This window comes from Neophocaena asiaeorientalis, unplaced genomic scaffold, assembly GCF_003031525.2.
Source record: "Neophocaena asiaeorientalis asiaeorientalis breed wild unplaced genomic scaffold, Neophocaena_asiaeorientalis_V1.1 scaffold96, whole genome shotgun sequence".
In the NCBI taxonomy this organism is placed as follows: domain Eukaryota; kingdom Metazoa; phylum Chordata; class Mammalia; order Artiodactyla; family Phocoenidae; genus Neophocaena; species Neophocaena asiaeorientalis.
The window spans coordinates 1939463-1957645 of record NW_020175831.1 but is presented as its reverse complement, the minus strand read 5'-3'; the positions used below and the strand labels follow the sequence as shown (position 1 = coordinate 1957645).

At 34.3% G+C, this 18183-nt stretch overlaps 1 protein-coding gene across 1 annotated transcript in view; it reads left to right on the top strand.

Moving 5' to 3' along the window:
- Positions 1 to 18183, top strand: part of OLA1 (Obg like ATPase 1) — a 171960-nt gene that overhangs the window by 151230 nt on the left and 2547 nt on the right. The window contains exons 8-10 of the mRNA XM_024732866.1: positions 13823 to 13963; positions 14649 to 14745; positions 16791 to 16913. Coding sequence (XP_024588634.1) covers positions 13823 to 13963; positions 14649 to 14745; positions 16791 to 16913 — 361 coding nt within the window. The remainder of the gene's footprint in view (positions 1 to 13822; positions 13964 to 14648; positions 14746 to 16790; positions 16914 to 18183) is intronic.

Sequence of the window (18183 nt, the reverse complement as noted above, 5' to 3'; positions counted from 1 at the left end):
TTTTAATTTTTTGAGAAACCTTCATACGTTTTCCATAGTGGCTACACCAATCTACATTCCCACCAACAGTGCACAAGTATTCCCTTTTCTCTGCATCCTCACCAACACTTGTTATTTGTTGTCTTTCTGATGATAACCATTCTGATAGATATGAGGTGATACGTCATTGTGGTTTTGATTTGCATTTCCCTGATGATTAGTGATATTGGACATCATTTCAGGTGTCTATTAGCCTTTTGTAGTTTTTCTTTGGAGAAGTGTCTATTCAGGTTATCTGCCCATTTTAAAATCAGATTGTTTGGTTTTTGATACTGAGTTGTATGATTCCTTTATATAATTTAGATATTAACCCTTTTCGATTATCCAGATCCCCCAGTGTTTTCTATTGAGGTTATTTGACTTTTTTTTTTTTTTTTCTGGTGAGTAAACTACAATGAACATCCTTGTAGCCATCCAAGAAAGTACATTTTTCCTTAACCCCAGCCAACACTGGGTGTTATTCTTGCTTTAATCTTTACTAATTTGACAGATAAAAAGTGGTATATTATTTTAATTTTTATTTCTTTGATTACCATGTAAAGATAGGGTACCTTTAATAACTGTTAGACTAATTATTAGAGAAAAGATGTATCTCCACTAGGAACAGAATTAAACATGGGCTTAAGTCAGTTGCATAGCATTTAATTTCTCACTTATAATTATTATTTTGATGTATTCTAAGGGCAGAAATTTTATTGTAAAGTAAGAGAAACCACTCAAGAATATACTTTAACTGTAATATGTCATTAATAAAATGACTTTTGGCAATTTCTTTTCAAGTGAATTTATTTAAAACAGTAGTGTAGCAGGCAATGTGTAAAGGCAGTAGAGAGAAACCTTTGAACTAAGAATGGGAACAAAGGAATAAAGGTTTTATTAATTTTGTGTCTCCCAATATGGCCAGGGAACAGGAAGTGAGAAGCTGCTTTTCATACTCAGAGGCAAGTAACAAGTGGTTCCTAGACTGACTCCTTTGATTCATATTGGTTTAGAAATTATAGCAAAGTCAAATATACTTCCTACTGGTTCACTTCAAATCTATTTTTTATATATTTGCAACCCTAGGTAATTTTTTGCCCTTCTTAGAAACTGCCAGAATATCACTGAGCAGTGATTTTAATGAGTAGCAAAACTTGCCGTTTTCCTATACAGCAGACAGGACAGTTTAAGGAGAAAGAAAGAAAAGACATCCCTTTAAATAAAGTTTGAAGTGGTTAGTGTTTAGACCTGCCTTCTCAGATAAATTTGATTAATAGCCAGATCACAGATAAATATACAACACACTCCTGTTTAAGAAATTTTGTTCTGAACATTGAGGTATTCAAAAAAGGCAAAGCCATTCTTCACTTTATAAATAATAAATGTTGAGCACTTACCTTGTGTCAGATACTATGCTAAGCATATTACATGAACTTTCTTATTTAATCTTTACAGCAACGCTCTGATGTAGATGCTATTATTATCTCCATTTGTTGATGAGAAAACTGAGACCTTAGAAAGGTTCCATGACACGGCTAGGATACTTCCTCTCTCTGGCTGCAGTACTCTGTAATCATATTCTATACTGCCTCCCTTTGCAAAGGGATTATGTGTGGGAATCCTTTAATTATAGGATTCCTTTCATTAAAATAAATTAACTTTTGTATTTGATTTACAAAAGTTCATTTTGCATACAGTGTCTTTTCAGTAAAATAATGGACTCTGACCTATTATTACTTGCTAGGACAAACTACAAGCTATGAAACCAACTACAAATTTTGCTAGCTGTGATTCTACTCCCACATTTCCTAGTTATCCCTTTTCTTGTATAAAAATATTCCACTAAGCAAATTGGCACTTTGTATAAGAATATGCATACCAAATTATGTCAAAATAAATATTCCTATAACAGAGAATAAGTCTTCTTTCAGAAGCAGCTAGAAGTTTTGCCACAGATTACTTACCACTGACAGGGAAAAGGCATTTCATTTCTCATCTAACATGGTTCCATTTAGCATCTGTGAAAATGTCTGTTAATAAGAATAGGTGCATGTATCTATTTGCAACTACTGAAGTTTGCATTGAGAGCTCTTCTCTTTTTTAGTGCTTCTTGCTTCTCCACTGTCCCCAAATCATTGTTCTCCAAAGATACAGAAAGAGTGACTTTCCTTTTTTTACAATGACTATTTGCCTTGGGTTTGTATCCTTCTGAGTTGCTCCTTTATGAAATTCACATGTATCCCACATGGTAAATAGAGGATTTGGATAAACGGGATCATGAGGGAATGGACTTCTTTGTTAGAATATGGAAGCACCCTCCAGAGGCTGAATTAAGAACAACTTCAGGAAGAAGAATCCATATGGGAAAGGAGGTCTGTGCAGATTGATTCTGACATACATACCCATACTTATCTTTCCCTTGGGTGTTTCTTACTTTGTTACTGGCCCACAAAATCCCAGCTCTGTCATGAACAAAAGCCCCTTCCTTTTCTGCTTTTCCTATTTTTAAAAAAAAGTTATATAACTGAAAAGACCACTAAATGTATTGGTTTCTTTTTCTAAAAATTCTTGATTTTAATGAGGCCAAATCCTTCCTTTATGGAGATTATGCATCCCCTCCTCTTTGTCATGCCTGTGGCACATTACTTCCCCTATCACAATGCTTATCATGCTGTTTTTAAACTATGCATTTGTCTGTTTTTCCTCCCCCATCCCTTACACCCCCTTTTTCAAAGTTGCTTGCCCAAGGTTTAATATAATGCTTATTAGTACACATAGTTTTTTACTACATATATTTGCAATCATTGTGCTTTCATTCTTTCCAGTTACTTTAATTCTACAGTAACTGTTGAGAATGACCCCACTCACTGATAGGAGACAGCTAAGTTTGGGAGCTAACCTTGGAAGGCCTCCTTTGTTCTAGGCACTTTAATACATCAACCTGTGAGGATATATTATTTGTGTTATTGATGATTCAACTGAGGTTCAGAAAGCTTAAATGGCTTTCCCAGAATCTTATAGCTGGTATGTGATTAAGCTGGCATTTGAATTAGTACTTGCTTTACTCCAAAATCTCTGCTTTTTCTGTTGATCCTTTCTATCTCTGCAGGAAGGTTAGACGTTATAGGATCATAATGTGCAGAATATTCGCACTTTTGTTTTTTATCTTTATATTCTCAGTTCAGCTTTGGGTTTTTTATTTTTCAGATAATTAATATACACAAAATTTTCCCTTTTAAAGTAGGTTTTAGTATATCCACAGTGTGCCACCATCACCACTAGATCCAAAACATTTTCATCACCCCAGAAAGAAACCCTTTGTCCATTAGCTGTCACTCTCAATTGCCTCCCCCACCTCGCCCCTGGCAACCACTAATCTACTTTCTGTCTGTTTGGATTTGCCCGTTGAGGATATTTCATATAAATTGAATCATACAATATGTAGCCTTTTGTGTGTGGCTTCTTTTACCTAGTATAATGTTTTTCAAGGTTCATCTACGTTGTAGCATGTATCAGTACTTCATTTCTTTTTGTGACTGAATTGCTTTCCATTGTATGGATATACCACTTACTGTCCATCTTTTGAATTTTACCCATCCTAGTGGGTGTCGAGTGCTATTTCATTGTGGTTTTGATTCGCATTTCTCTGATGATTAGTGATACTGAACATCTTAAGTGTTGGCCATTTGTATATCTCCTTGGGAGAAATGTCTGTTCAAATCCTTTGCCCATTTAAAACTGGGTTTCTGCCTTTTTTTTATTGAGTTGTAAGTTTTAATTATTATTGTGTGGTGTTTTTTATTGAAGTGTAGTTGATTTACAATCTTGTGTTAGTTTTAGGTATACAGCAAAGTAATTTAGTTACATATATATTTTTTCAGATTATTTTCCATTGTAGGTTATTATAAGATATTTAATATAGTTCCCTATACTATACAGTAAATCCTTGTTGCATGTCTGTTATTTAATTTTTTTATGTAGTCTCTCTACTTGGCTCTTATCAGATGTATGATTTCCAAACATTTTCCCACCCATTCTATGGATTGTCATTTCACTGTCTTGACAGTGTTTTTTAGTGCACAAAATTTTTAATTTTGAAAAGTTTGTGTTTTCTTTGGTTGTTTGTGCTTTGGGTGTCGTATCTAACAGACTATTGCCTAATCCAAGGTCATGAAGATTTCCACCTGCTTTCTTCTAAGAGTTTTATAGTTTTAACTCTTACATTTAGGTCTTTGGTCCATTTTAACTTTTGTTTGTGGATATTCACTTGTCTAAGCCCCATTTGTTAACTGTTATTTCCCCATTGAATTGTGTTGGTACCCTTGTCAAAAATCAGTTGACCATATCATAAACTCAACAACAAAAAACCCAAATAACACAATTTAAAAAACGGGCAAAGAACTTGAATAAATATTTCTCCAGAGAAATGTCCATCACAGAATGAATGGATAAACAAAATGTGGTATATACATCCAATGGAACATTATTCGGACGTTTAAAAAAGAAGGAAATCCTGTCATCTGCTATAACATGGATGAAACTTGAGGACATTGTGAAGTAAAATAAGCCAATCCAAAAAAAGACAAAAATTGTATGATGCTACTTATAAGAGGTGTCTAAAGTAGGCACACTCATAAAAACAAAGCACAATGATGGTTTATAGGGGCTGGAGGTGGGGTGGAGTGGGTGGGGTGGTAGAAAACAGTGGATATAAAATTTCTGTTTTGTAAGATAAAGTTCTGGAGATCTGTTATAGAACCGTGAATATAGTCAACACCACTGAGTGGTACACTTAAAAATAGTTAAGATGGTAAATTTTGTGTTATTTTTAACCACAAGTACAAAACTAAAAAAAAAAATCAGTTGATCTGGCCGTATGGGTGTATTTCTGAACTCTCAAGTCTATTGCATTGGTCTATATGTGTAGTCTTTTGCCAGTGCCACATAGTCTGGATTACTCTAGTTTTATAGTAAGTTTTGAAATATGGAAGGGTGAGACCTTTAATTTTGTTCTTTCTCAAGATTGTTTTGGCTTTTGTGGGTTCTTTCACTTTTCATATGAATTTTAGGATGGGCATGTCAATTTCTGCACAAAAGGCAGCTGGAATTTTGATAGATTGCATTGACTCTGTAGATGAATTATTAACAATGTTAGGTCTTCTAATCCATGAACAGGTATGTCTTTCCATTTGCTTTGATATTTAATGTCTATCAATGATGCTTTGTAGTTTTTGTTACAAGTATACTTCTTTTGTTAAATATATTCCTATCTCAGTTTAGTTTTATTTATCATCTATAAGCCCTTCATAAATTTAGACCAGTCTCAAAAAGACTGGATGCTGAAGTTTTCATCACCTTTATGATACTGTATTTCTTTGGCACACTACCACGATGACATGAGTTGTCACACATGCTCTCTCTCTCTCCCCCCACGTATACACACGTTCTCTTATTCCAAGGATCTTCTCTATCTTTCCCAATCTGTCAAAGATAGTCTTTTTGACTTTCTTCATCTTCATAAGTAGTCTGGGTATGGAAGTCCCATTTATGATACCATCTACATTAAAAAATTTGTGTCTGTGATAGTTAAATCAAGATTTGCGGCTCTCCGTGTAAATTTATGTTTTGATTATAGATTGAATCAACCTTTGCACAAAAGTGGAAGAAAAGATAGTTTATCCTGGGGCACCATGGCCAGAAGTAATTAAATCTCATCTATAGGATCATAATATAGTTGGGAAGTTTTCTTGTAGCTAACGGAGTTTCATAGTCTCAAGCTACAAATATTGATTTATACCTCATGACAACTATTGTTACAGAATATTTCTATGTGTAACGTTTAAGATTAGAATATCAAATTGCAAAGAAATGGCAGAGATTCACAAATAGTGGCTCTCAGACATCAAAGTACAGAGTGTTGTAAGGGTTAGGTGCAAATCCCACTTCTAGCGATCATAAATCTAGGTTTTTTCGTAGAGTCCTTAGATTCACAGGTGGTCTAGAAACTATATTTTGAGAAACACTGCCCTAAAGTATCAAAAAATGTACCCTGCTTGGGACCACTTAGTATATGAATGCAGATCCTAACCTGGTAGCCTTTCAAGAGGTAAGAAGCCTGAGATTCAGGGAACATTTTGAAGTTTAAGGTGTTTGTTTTGGTACATTCTCAGAGAACCTTGATGGTTCTGACTTGAATTACAGTAGTTCAAGCCACAGATTTTACCTTGGGAATGAAAATAATACCACTATACTATGATTTTTTCTTTGTATAGCCTTACCTGAATTAGGTGTACTTCACCTAATGTTGGTATCATTTTTCACTTCACCATTCTAGTAAATGTGCATACCTCCAATGGTCAGGTCAACTCTAGCTTACTAATTTCTAAAGGTTGACTCTGGCAGAAGAGACAGATAGCTAGGAAGTACATACTTACTTCTGAGTGTTCATTACCTAATCTTTTAGATTAACTTTCAGCTTTCCTATTTATTGATCCACCCAACATTTATTGAGCGTATGCTTCTGCCAGGTACTGTCATAAGTGGTTCTGGAAATATTGCAGTGAACAAAGTATTCAAAAAGTTCCTTTCCCTAATAACTGAGTAAGTGGGTTTACCAATAATGGGTGGAAGATAATAAACTTTAAGAACATATGGGACTTCCCTGGCGGTCCAGTGGTTAAGATTCCGCATTTCCACTGCAGCGGGGCGTGGGTTCGATCCCTGGTCGGGAAATTAAGATCCTGCATGCTGCAAGGTATGGCCTAATTAATTAATTAATTTGTAAAAAAAGAACATAATATATCATGGGTGATGAAGAAATAAGTCAGGGTGCGGGAACAGAGAGTGACAGGAAATGGAAAAGGAAAGGCTTCTTTTTTAAGATGGTGGAAAGTAACATTTAAGCAGAAATCCGAAGTGCCTAAAGATTTCAGCACTTGTATTTGTTCAATTTCTGGCATGTGCCATAAAATGGTAGAGTTTTCCACCTTAAAAGGATCATTTAATCATTGAACTTCAGAGTTGTTAAAAACAACAGAACTCTTTCTTCTGATGAAATCTGATGCAAAAATCCAGCATATAAGAATGACGCAGCTCTGGTTAAAATGCAAAAGTGGAGGGTCGAGAACCTCCCTATTCTTCCCCTCTTGCTGTCTCCACCATTTCTCCTCCTAGCACCTTGGGAGCTCCTATAGGGAACCCGGAACAATTTGAAAACTACTCAGCAGTTTGCAGGTGGGTCAACTAAAGCTAAGAGAACTTAACTGCCCGTAGTCCCTCAGCTAGTTATTAGTCAAAGCACTTGCATCCATTATATACCAGCACTGTGCTAGGAGAGTTCTGTAGATATATCAAGGAACAAAGACAAGTCCCTGACCTCAAGAAGTTTTTATTATAGTGGGAGGAGATAACCAAAAAATAGGCAATTTATAGTGTAGGATGGAGTGTGGTAATAACATCTGTCTGTGTGGAAGCTCGGGGAAAGCTCTACGGGAGCTGGTTTCTTAAAGAGTACATTGAATTTAGACCAGTTAAGAGGAGCTGCTATCATATACTCAAATGAAGATAACCCCCAAATGTGGTCATTATCAGTATCAAGATGCTTTTAGCTACAAATAACAAAGACAATCCCAACATGTAATAGTTAAACCCAAGGCAGTTTGTCTTCAGGTTTGGTTAATTCAGTGTTCCTGTGACAGTTTCAAGAACAAGGGTTTTTCTCATCTTTCCCTACATCCATTCTTTTGGTCAAAGTATGGCTGCTGGAATCCTAGAGGTAAGATCCAGACATAGTGTCCAGCAGAGACACTCTTCTTTTCCCTTTTTAAGAGCCAAAGGAGCCTTTCAGAATCTTCCTGAAGCCCCTAGCAGGCTTCCTCTCATGCCCTATTGACCAGAACTAGTTTACATGCCCACTCTTCAGACAAGTTGCCAGCTGGTGAATGGGATTTCTGTTATTTACACAAAGTAATTAGGACTCACCCTGATGTTTTCTCCTGTTTATTCATTGCAAGATAATTTTTAATATAAATTTATTCATTTATTATGATTATTTTTTAGAATTTATTTTATTGATTTATTTTTTTGGCTGTTTTGGGTCTTCGTTCCTGCATGTGGGATTTCTCTAGTTGCGGTGAGAGGGGGCTACCCTTCTTTGCTGTGCGTGGGCTTCTCATTGCAGTGGCTTCTCTTGTTGCAGAGTACGAGCTCTAGGCACGCAGGATTCAGCAGTTGCAGCACACAGGCTCAGTAGTTGTGGCTCAAGGGCTCTAGAGCACAGGCTCAGTAGTTGTGGCGCACGGGCTTAGTTGCTCCGTGGCATGTGGGATCTTCCCAGACCAGGGATTGAACCCGTGTCCCCTGCATCGGCAGGTAGATTCTTAACTACTGTGCCACCAGGGAAGCCCTGTGGTATTAATTTTAGTGCAGGTTTCTAGTATTTATTGCCATTTGTAAAATAACTGGATTAATAAATAATGTTTATGTCATCTTTAAGAAGATAGCCTTACCTTCCATAAGCCTTACTCTTTTTTTTTTCTTTTAGAACACTGCAAATTGACATTAATTTGCAGTGATCATGTTTGGAAAATGGAAAAGAAAAATGTGATATCTTAAAGTCATTATTTGGGACTTTGAGTGGTTTTAATAGAAATGGGAGTAAACCTGCAAGGGAGGAGACTAGTGTTTATCAGTGCCCCCTGGATTTTTGGTATATCTATACCTTGAACAACATGAGTGGAACTGGCTTAGTAAAGGTCATGTTCTTAATAACATTGACTGAATCATGTTAAGTCACTGCACGAACCAGCCCTGGATCCTCTGACGTATAAGTTGCCTCATTTTCTGAGTACTGACATATGGCTCTTGCCAGCATTTATATTCAGTCAAAAGCAAGATATCAGTGATTTTTTTTTTTAAAGTTAAGACCTAGATTCACACAGGAAACCATAGAAGGTGTGTATAAGGACCTAATATTACCATATGTAACAATTTTAAAGATTTTAAATCTACTTTGACGCTGGAAAGTAGAATAAGCAGATTTGAGAGAGTTCTGATGTTCAACAAAGATAGCATAAATGGTAATATAACTTGGCTTTAGAGCCAAATTGAGCCATCTTTAAAGGATTTGTAGAAAATCAGAATTTGAGTAGCTGGGGATAGTTGAATGGCTGGGTGGGCATGAAGTGTAGAAAAGAATAAATTAAAATTCTTATTAAAGTATATTAGAGAAAACTATTTCAGGAGTTTAAGTTTCAAGAATTTAGTTTTATGCAGAATATCATACCATTGAGATACCATCATACCATTGAGATTCCCATTATAAAGGTAAGTATTGTTTTGTGAAACCAGTCTCAGTTTGGATATGTATATGAAAATAATGTGTGTATGTGCACCATATGTTTGAATCAGGTATAAAATCGATTTCTTCTTGTGGGTGATGGTCAAAAAAAGCTTGAAAGCTGTTGTATTAGGACACAATAAAATGGAGGATTTAACTCTAGTATGGAGAGCTTCCAGTTAAGAGGGTAGACTGAACCAATATAGGGGGCTCCCTTCTTGTTTCTAATATATAGAAACACCAGAGGAAATAACCAGGAAAGATAGTATTGATGATGATGTGATATTTTTAGAACGCAGCAGGACTTGAAAGTAAGAAAAAGGATTCTCTAGGTGCCAGAAACAAAGAGGAAACTCAGTGATAGTCGAAAGTGTACTCAACAGTGTATGGCCCTCAGGGAAAACTGAGCTCATGGCTTAGAGGCCTTAGTTTCCATATAGAAATAAGACTCAGAGCACAGGCCCAGGCTGCAGGCGCTGGAACAAGGCTCACTCATAAAGCCTAGAAAGAGCTGTCCTTTCCATTATCAGATACTAGAAAATTGCACCCCCCAGCTCCCACCCCTTCTGGAAAAGGGAAGAAACTTATTCTCAGGAAACTAGAGCCTGGGACTGTACTATAAGAAGAAGCAGGTCAATTTGCATTACCAATAACCTAGTGCAGAAACTCTGTCAAAGTGATCTGGAGCCCAAGACCTTCCATAGGTCTTTCCCTGGAAGAAACGACCACAAAACTACGTCAGCAACCCAGCAGTTGACCACAGACTCTCTTGGAACAAAATGGCTCCTGCCAAATGACCACACATCCAAGAACAACACGGCACATACACAGGAGTCAGCGGTTTTGAGAAGTCATAAGCAGATGGCATATGATGGGGCGGTGGGGACAGAGTTATACACAAGAAATTAGAAATAATTAGAGCAGTCTGAAAGGAACTTTTAAGTTAATCTTTTAGAAATCTTGAAAGAGAATAAGAATTCATTAAACAAGTGTAAAATGTTACCCCAAAAGAACAGGTAGATTTGAAAGAGAAACAAATACAATTTTTAGATAAAATTTGTACCTGGAAGAGAAATATAAACCATGTAAATTAACCCTAGGAAAATCAAATTGTGGAATCTGGAATTTCAAGATTGGATAAGAAGGTCAGGTTATAAGACCAAAGGTATATTTGAGACATAATCTTTTAGAAATCTAATGCTAGTTTAATATTAAAGATCTCATTTGTCCGAAGACACTAACAGATCATAACCTGCCAGTGCGTCTCAAAGCATAACACTTTAGCCTGAAAACTGATTGTCCCTGCTTAGTCTCCTTGCTGTGGAATCATTACTAGGAAGAAAAATACAACTAATGGCAGTTCCTGTTTCCATTTGTCACTCATAAGACTTTGGGGAAATCAGTGTGGCTCTGGCTCCTTATTAGTAATCTCTGGCTTTGTGCAATAATCTATTTATATAAATTTATAAAATGAATGCTCTGAAAGTCTTTACAGTTTAACTCTTTAGGAGTGTACTATCTTTACTGTTTCTTCTCCCCTCATATAATTTGATATTCTATGACAATATCATTACTATTTTGGTTACTAATAGTTGGATAGTTTTCTTTAGACATTTGTTAACATTTGTGTATGGAGATTACTGTTCAGTCACTTTGACAGAATGTACTTGAAATTGTTTTTCTAGTAGTGGTACTGAGCTCAACTTTGATTTTCCATATCCCTCATATGCCAATAGCTCACATTTTTTAGATGACTACTATAGTTTGGGGTATGGTTTGTAGCAATAGAATAGACATCTTTCTGCAAAAGGTAACTGGTCCCAATGGGGTTCAAACTTGTGATCTTGGCCTCATTATCACACTTTTGTAACCATAAGACCTAACAGATATATTATATGTATTTCAGTCTATAATCTTGAAATCAAGTCGTATTTTTAATTACTCAAGGCTTATTTCAAATATGTAATTAAAAATCACTTTGGGACATTTCTCGCTTTTGTTTGATAGTAAAAGTAACAAAAGTAAAGCAGACAGCCAAAGAACCTAACTCACTTTTCATCTTCCCTGTGTTTTCTATGACAGTGAAAGTCACAAAAGTGAAGCTTGCAGGCAAAGACCTAACTCACTTTACGGAGAGTGCTACGGTACCTTTTTCTTTTAGTGAGGCTATAGCAGGTCTGATGTCAGTCACTTTAGAGACCTTTAGACCTCAGTGCTCATTTATTGCTAAAATGTACCAGCTCTGCTTCTGCATTATGAAGATCATCTGTCAACACTTTGAGATATTCTCCTTTGTTATTAAGCTTGTGATGCTCTACACTGTCAGGTTTTTTGCCAATTATAGTTAAGGTACAATGGTGTATTCACCAGATCAAAGTCTCACATTGGCGGTAGAGGAATGATTTGTAAGTCTTTATTCATCTGAATTGTACAATAGAACACCTGAGGAATGCAAATAATCCCTCTGAGGAATCTGCAGGAAAGGCTGTTAAAATGACAGGGTAAAACTATTGTTATTCTGAATTGATGTTTCAGCCAAAGTAATTATTTCTTATCTTGTTGTCTCATAACAGTTCTAGTTTTATTAGTTATGTTGACCATATTTATGAAACAAAATGTGTATTTTATATATATGTTATCCTTTTACATGGGCTTGTTTTATTTTACTTTATTAAATCTATATTTGGTATGTGATTTTCCTTTTTTTAAATTACATATTTGATTTTGACTTGTATAATAAATGTATGTTACTAAGCCATCGATGGTAAATTTTAATATACAGTTTTGTTTGAATACTGTAAGTCTACAAACTAAGTTAGAATCTCATAATGTTATTATAAGAAGAAGTATCAATTTAAATTTTTACTTTTTTCTTTAACCTTTCCTTCATAATTTTAGGTAAGAAGATAGCTGGTTTGGATTCCCTATTTTAAAGGACACATACTTTATTCCAAAATACATTTTTAGGGATTGGTTTGTTATTTTTAGGATGTGACCAAAAGAGGAAAAAAAATATTATGAAGATCAAAAACCACTGATAAATATTAAATAAGTAAATTATAGGTTAGCCTTGTATAACAAACATGTATGAACTATTGTGTGAATTTTTCATTCCTTTATCCCATTCTACTCAGTAGACCATATTCTTAATTTTCTAATAACTCTCATCCCTGCCATTTTCTTTGATGGGTGAGTGTTGATGAATTTGTGGTTTAGTTCTTGTGTTTCTTATCCACTGTAGTGACATTTGCATTGTTTATTTATGGATAACTTCCTCACTTTTTTTTACCATGATAGTTATTAAAACCTTGGTCTAAATATGGGAGACAAGTGAAACTATATGAGACTATGATATATATTGAACTATGAAATCCATATCCAGTTCTGTACTAAGCTCTATCCCAGAATCATAGGCACATATGCTGTGATTATCTGAGAATAAAAATTAACAATACTAACTGCTGTTAATATTTGTTTACTATATGCCTCGCTTTACTTTTCTAGGTTCTTTACCTACATTATAATATGTACTGTTATTATCTCCATAGGTGAGGAAACTGAGGCTTAGAAAGGTTTAGTAACCTGCCCAGGAATAAAAAGCTAGAAAAGTGGTAGGATCAGAACCTGGTTAATATACTCACTACACTTATCTCATTTATGTTCTAACTACCACTTGGCTAAAATACTCCACGTTTTGGAATAGATCACTCAATAATGTCTTTTCAGGTAACACTCGATATCAATTTCCTAACTGATTTGGCTTTCCAAACCCTTTTGCTATTAAAGTACTTTATTTCCTCTGTAGTTCTATTATTCATGATCCTACAAAAGTGAGATTCATAAGAACAATGTGTACACAATCAACTAGGTTTTTGTAAATCTATATTTCCGGACTTTTTTTTTTTGGTTTTTTTTTTTTTTTTTTTTTTTAATTAGCAGAAATCTCCCTCAAAACCAGTGACAACTGTAAAGTCTTGTTAGTCCAAGAAGGAACTGAACCAGGCATATAGATATCTGGGTGGAACAAATTCTTTATTTGTCAGAGCTCTTCGAAATTAGCTGACACTTTTAGGTGTGATTCCTATAAATATAGAACTTCGTGTTTTTGCTTTTTAAAAATATACTTTGTAAAGTAAGGAGAATAATAAATCATATCATTGAGGTTTTCAAGGTCACAGTTGTTAATGCCGAGCAAATTTAATGTAACTGTAAAAACTTTTAAAATATTTGTATTAGTTCCTATAGATAATGTGTTAAAGTAAAACTAGATTACAGTAAAATATTATGGCGTATACCTGAAGCAATTGCTGCCTGTTAAATGCCTTGACCTTGGAAAGCTATATACAAAAAGATGGCGTCATAAAACTGTGCGGTTCTTATGAATATGTATGTGCTACTTGATAATAATGAATGTGGTACAGTCATGCATGCACTACAAGATAATGTTGTGCCCTTTTTTGTCTACAGGTTGATAAAAATTAAAGAGTGGGTGGACAAGTATGACCCAGGTGCCTTGGTCATTCCTTTTAGTGGGGCCTTGGAACTCAAGTTGCAAGAATTGAGTGCTGAGGAGAGACAGAAGTATCTGGAAGCGAACATGACACAAAGGTTAATTAGCATTCATTTTCCCTACACTTTATTATCAACTATTTCCTTGCAGTAATTTAATTGCTTGCGCTGATAGAATAATAAATGACAGAGTAATTACCATTATAAAGAGGGAATCTTCTCCTTTCTTTACCATGAGACAGAGTGAAAAGATTTATTTTAAATTAAGTTTTTAACTGTCATCTGTCATCTCCGTACAGTGTTTTAATTATAACATAGGTATTAGTTATGTATATTTTTGAGAAGGAATGATCGCCAAAACTCTTTCGTCATGTTCAGTGGGGGAGGGGAAAGTGTGAATCAGTTGCCTTAATTTTTTCTGAGTAACAGTAATATATTGTTTAAACATTGGATTTCAATCAAATAATTTTGCTTTCATGACCCACGTCCTGGAAACAATTGATATTGGAGGAAAATAATCATAGAATGGGTAGATCAAATTTTTCTTTTTTTTATAATAAACAATTCAAAATGATATGTTCAGACTAGTACAATTAAAACCAATTTTAGAAGGGATTTTTTAGGAATAGTTATGTGCTTTCTGACTTCTTCAAGTGTATTATAAAAGATGGTCATTTACTAATATCGCTAACATTTTCTGCTTGAAATGAATAATTTTAGCTTTGTACTGATCTCTGGCACAATCAACTTATATGTTGAGTGAATTTGTTACATTTTATTTCAGCGCTTTGCCAAAGATCATTAAGGCTGGGTTTGCAGCACTCCAACTAGAATACTTTTTCACTGCAGGCCCAGATGAAGTGCGTGCATGGACCATCAGGGTAAGATTCATACTTATTCATCAGCTATATCCAGTTCCACACTATTGAATTCAGATTGATATCACTGACTTTGAAGTTTGTCATGGTGGCGGTTAGCTAGTCATTACAGATGAGGTTTTTGTCCAGGATAACTTTAATTATTTGTGAGCTGCTGAACAGTGAAAGTGGAGCGGCATTGATTGAGGCAGGTAACAATTGATTCTGCCTATTACATAGTCTGAATTTCTTCATCCTGTAGAATCTGTCTACCCTCCTCCTGTGGTCAGAGATAAGACACACCAGTATTGTGCTTGCTTAATCTGTGTGACTGGGTTTGTCTGCAGTGAAATTGATGTTGCTTTTCATTTTGTATTCGCTAAGTTTGTTTGGGTTGCGGGTGGTTCTTTCCTCCTTTGCTTTGCTCGGATTACATTTTCAGCAATAAAAGCAATATGACATCATTATGCTCTTCATAGATACACAGTTGGGCTCAAAGAGCTAAACTCAATGTGTAATAATTCGTGGCTTTTTAAATTTGAATTCATAAAAGTAGTGTTTATTTTTGCAGTGTTTTATATTCAATCTTCTTTAATAATGTGATATGTATTTTAAATATTGATGTATAACTGATTACCACCAGAAAGAATGACTAATTTATTCCCAGAGGACAATAGAAACTGAACTGTAATGGCTTGCTTTTAAATGAAAATATATTGTAATATGGTAGTTACTGTTGAAAAATATTTTGAAATATATGTAATCCGAAATAGTGTTACAGAATATAAAAATAATGTCAGAACTTTTAGAAATACTCAGTGTCTTATTCATTCTTTTATTATGCTTTTTTAATGTATGCTACATGATAAATTTTAGGGCTGCTTTGATTTCTGTTTTCACTGACTACTTTAATTTATTGTTACATCTATTTTGATTTAAGACGGATAGGAACATGGAGTCAGTTGAACATAATGCTAAATGCGTTTTGTGAATGTGAGATTCACTTTTCTTTGATCTCCTCTTTCCTTTGTAAAAAAAATGTTTGACTTAAAACTAAGGTCCTTTTATATAGACTTACAAAATAATGTCAAAGCAAATCCAAGTTGGTAAACAAATTGCCAGGGTTTATTTTTACTATATATTTTAAAGCCTTAAAACTTCCAAACTTAAGTATGTACGGCAGGAAAGATAACATATTCTGGGCTTGAAAATATGAAAGCTGGTTTATTTTAAGACTGATTGTAAGTATCCATGATTTAATGTGCTAAGATATTTAGTCAGGTAAGCATCAGTGAGTAGCCATATTAACCCAATACATCTTTTATTGTAAAAACTGTGCTTTATAGTGTCAGACTCCTTACCACTTTAACATGCTTTATTAAGCAGCCTTTAGGTCACCATTATTTCTCAAATTTCTTTCCATGGTTGTGTGTGTCTGGAATGTACGTCCTTGTAATTTAACATATGGGGTAATTATAAGACATTTCTCTTCTTGTATCAACTTGAATTTTCCTTTATCATGGTTAGAGGCAGGGTGTATTATGTAAAGTGTTCAAAATTCTATTAAAATTTTATGAGGATTTTAAAATTATTTGCTGAACATATATTGTATGATTTGTTGGAAATATCTTAAAAATATCCCTTTATATATTGATTTTTATATGTTCTTTAGATAAGCTGAAATTTTCAAGGCTTTTTATCTTTTTGAAACCTTTGATAATTCAACTTGAAAGCTATTTAAAATCCTTACTTTTTTCCACTGTGAAGAATAGAAAATCGAAATGCAACCTACGCCGAAACCAGACCACTGCATCTAAATCGATAAATCCGTGGATGACTATTAGGAAAAACAAAGCTACACTTCTTTAATATCTACTGATCTGTCTGTGCTAAATCTGCTGCACAGATAGTGCCCAGTGTTGAAAATGTTCTAATTGTATATCTGACATCTTAACTGATATTAAACTAAGTTTAAGTTGAGCCCAACAGCAGATCAGAGAAAAGAAACTCTACGCTTTCAGTCAGTCATCTTAAATGCAATTAGTTTTCTCTGGTCTTTCTATTCAAAGAAAGGGACGAAGGCCCCTCAAGCTGCAGGAAAGATTCACACAGATTTTGAAAAAGGATTCATTATGGCTGAAGTAATGAAATACGAAGATTTTAAAGAGGAAGGTTCTGAAAATGCGGTCAAGGTAAGGAATTATTTTCTAGTTTCACACTTTATAATTTTTGCTAATATGAAGATACTCAGGATTAAAATGAATAACTGTCTTTTAAACTGTGTGTCAGCATTAGTTTTACTATCAACTGATTGAAGAGCTGTAGATGTTTACATGCTTTTTAGACAATTTTTTAAATGTGTAAATTGTCAGTAATTTTGTGTTTTTCTAAAACAAAAAAAAATTTTAAAGCTAGCTCTAAGTAGTTATAAATAATTTCAAAGAATTTGTTCACTGATGACCAATGAAAAATTATACTTATTATATTTGAATATGTGAAATAGAAGTAGTATGTATATGTTTAACATTAATTCAAAGAAAGCAATATAAATTTAGTTAAATAAAACCTGTTCTTGCTGAACTTCATGGTTGTACTTTTTTTTTAAAGATCTTTGGGAACTTGATTTGCTTTCTCAACACTAGAGGGCAGGTCCAAAATTGTGCTTTATTTTAGCTAATTAAGTATAATTTGATTTGTATCCACTAATAGTGAAGCTGTGTTATACATGAGTAATAAATGATTTCTTTTAATGTAAATTCTGTTGCAGACTTGATTTTGTTTGACTTTATTAGGTTTACTTAGCAAAGTCCAGGGGGTATGTCATCTCTCATCAATAAATAGATAGGTCAAGGGATTAAACTAACATTGCAAGAAGGCTTCTTTATCATTAACTTAATTTGTTATTTGAAGACTACTGTAGAAAACGCTAAAGAATTTAAAGAGGTCTCTTGTGTTTACTATTTCATAATTTCAAAGGAATGCAAAAAAGTTTATTTCAAGTTTAGTTTATTCTCACTGTTATCATCGGAAAGATCATACTGAACAGCAGGACTATAATAGAATTGTTGGAACCCCAGGAAGAGAAGGGAAAAATCTTGGTATAATTGGTTCAATGTGGAATGAGAGCTATTTTGTTTTTTAAAAAGGAATGAAAGAAGTTACAGTTTACAACTAAACAAAGTCATTAACTTTCCAATAGTGTCATCTGTGTCGATAGATAAATATGCAAATATAGTGTATTAAGATTGGACTTTGTCAAGAATACTAATTAGACTTGAAAAATCTCAGATTATATTTCAACATGCTACATGATGCTGGCATATATTTTTTTCATAAAGATGATTAAAATAAGGATATTTTTCTATTACTAGAATTCAGAAATCAGCTGCTTCTTTTTTATACTCTCAGGGGATAAGCCTGTTTTACCAACCCTTAATAGATGTCTATGTTGTAATAAACTTG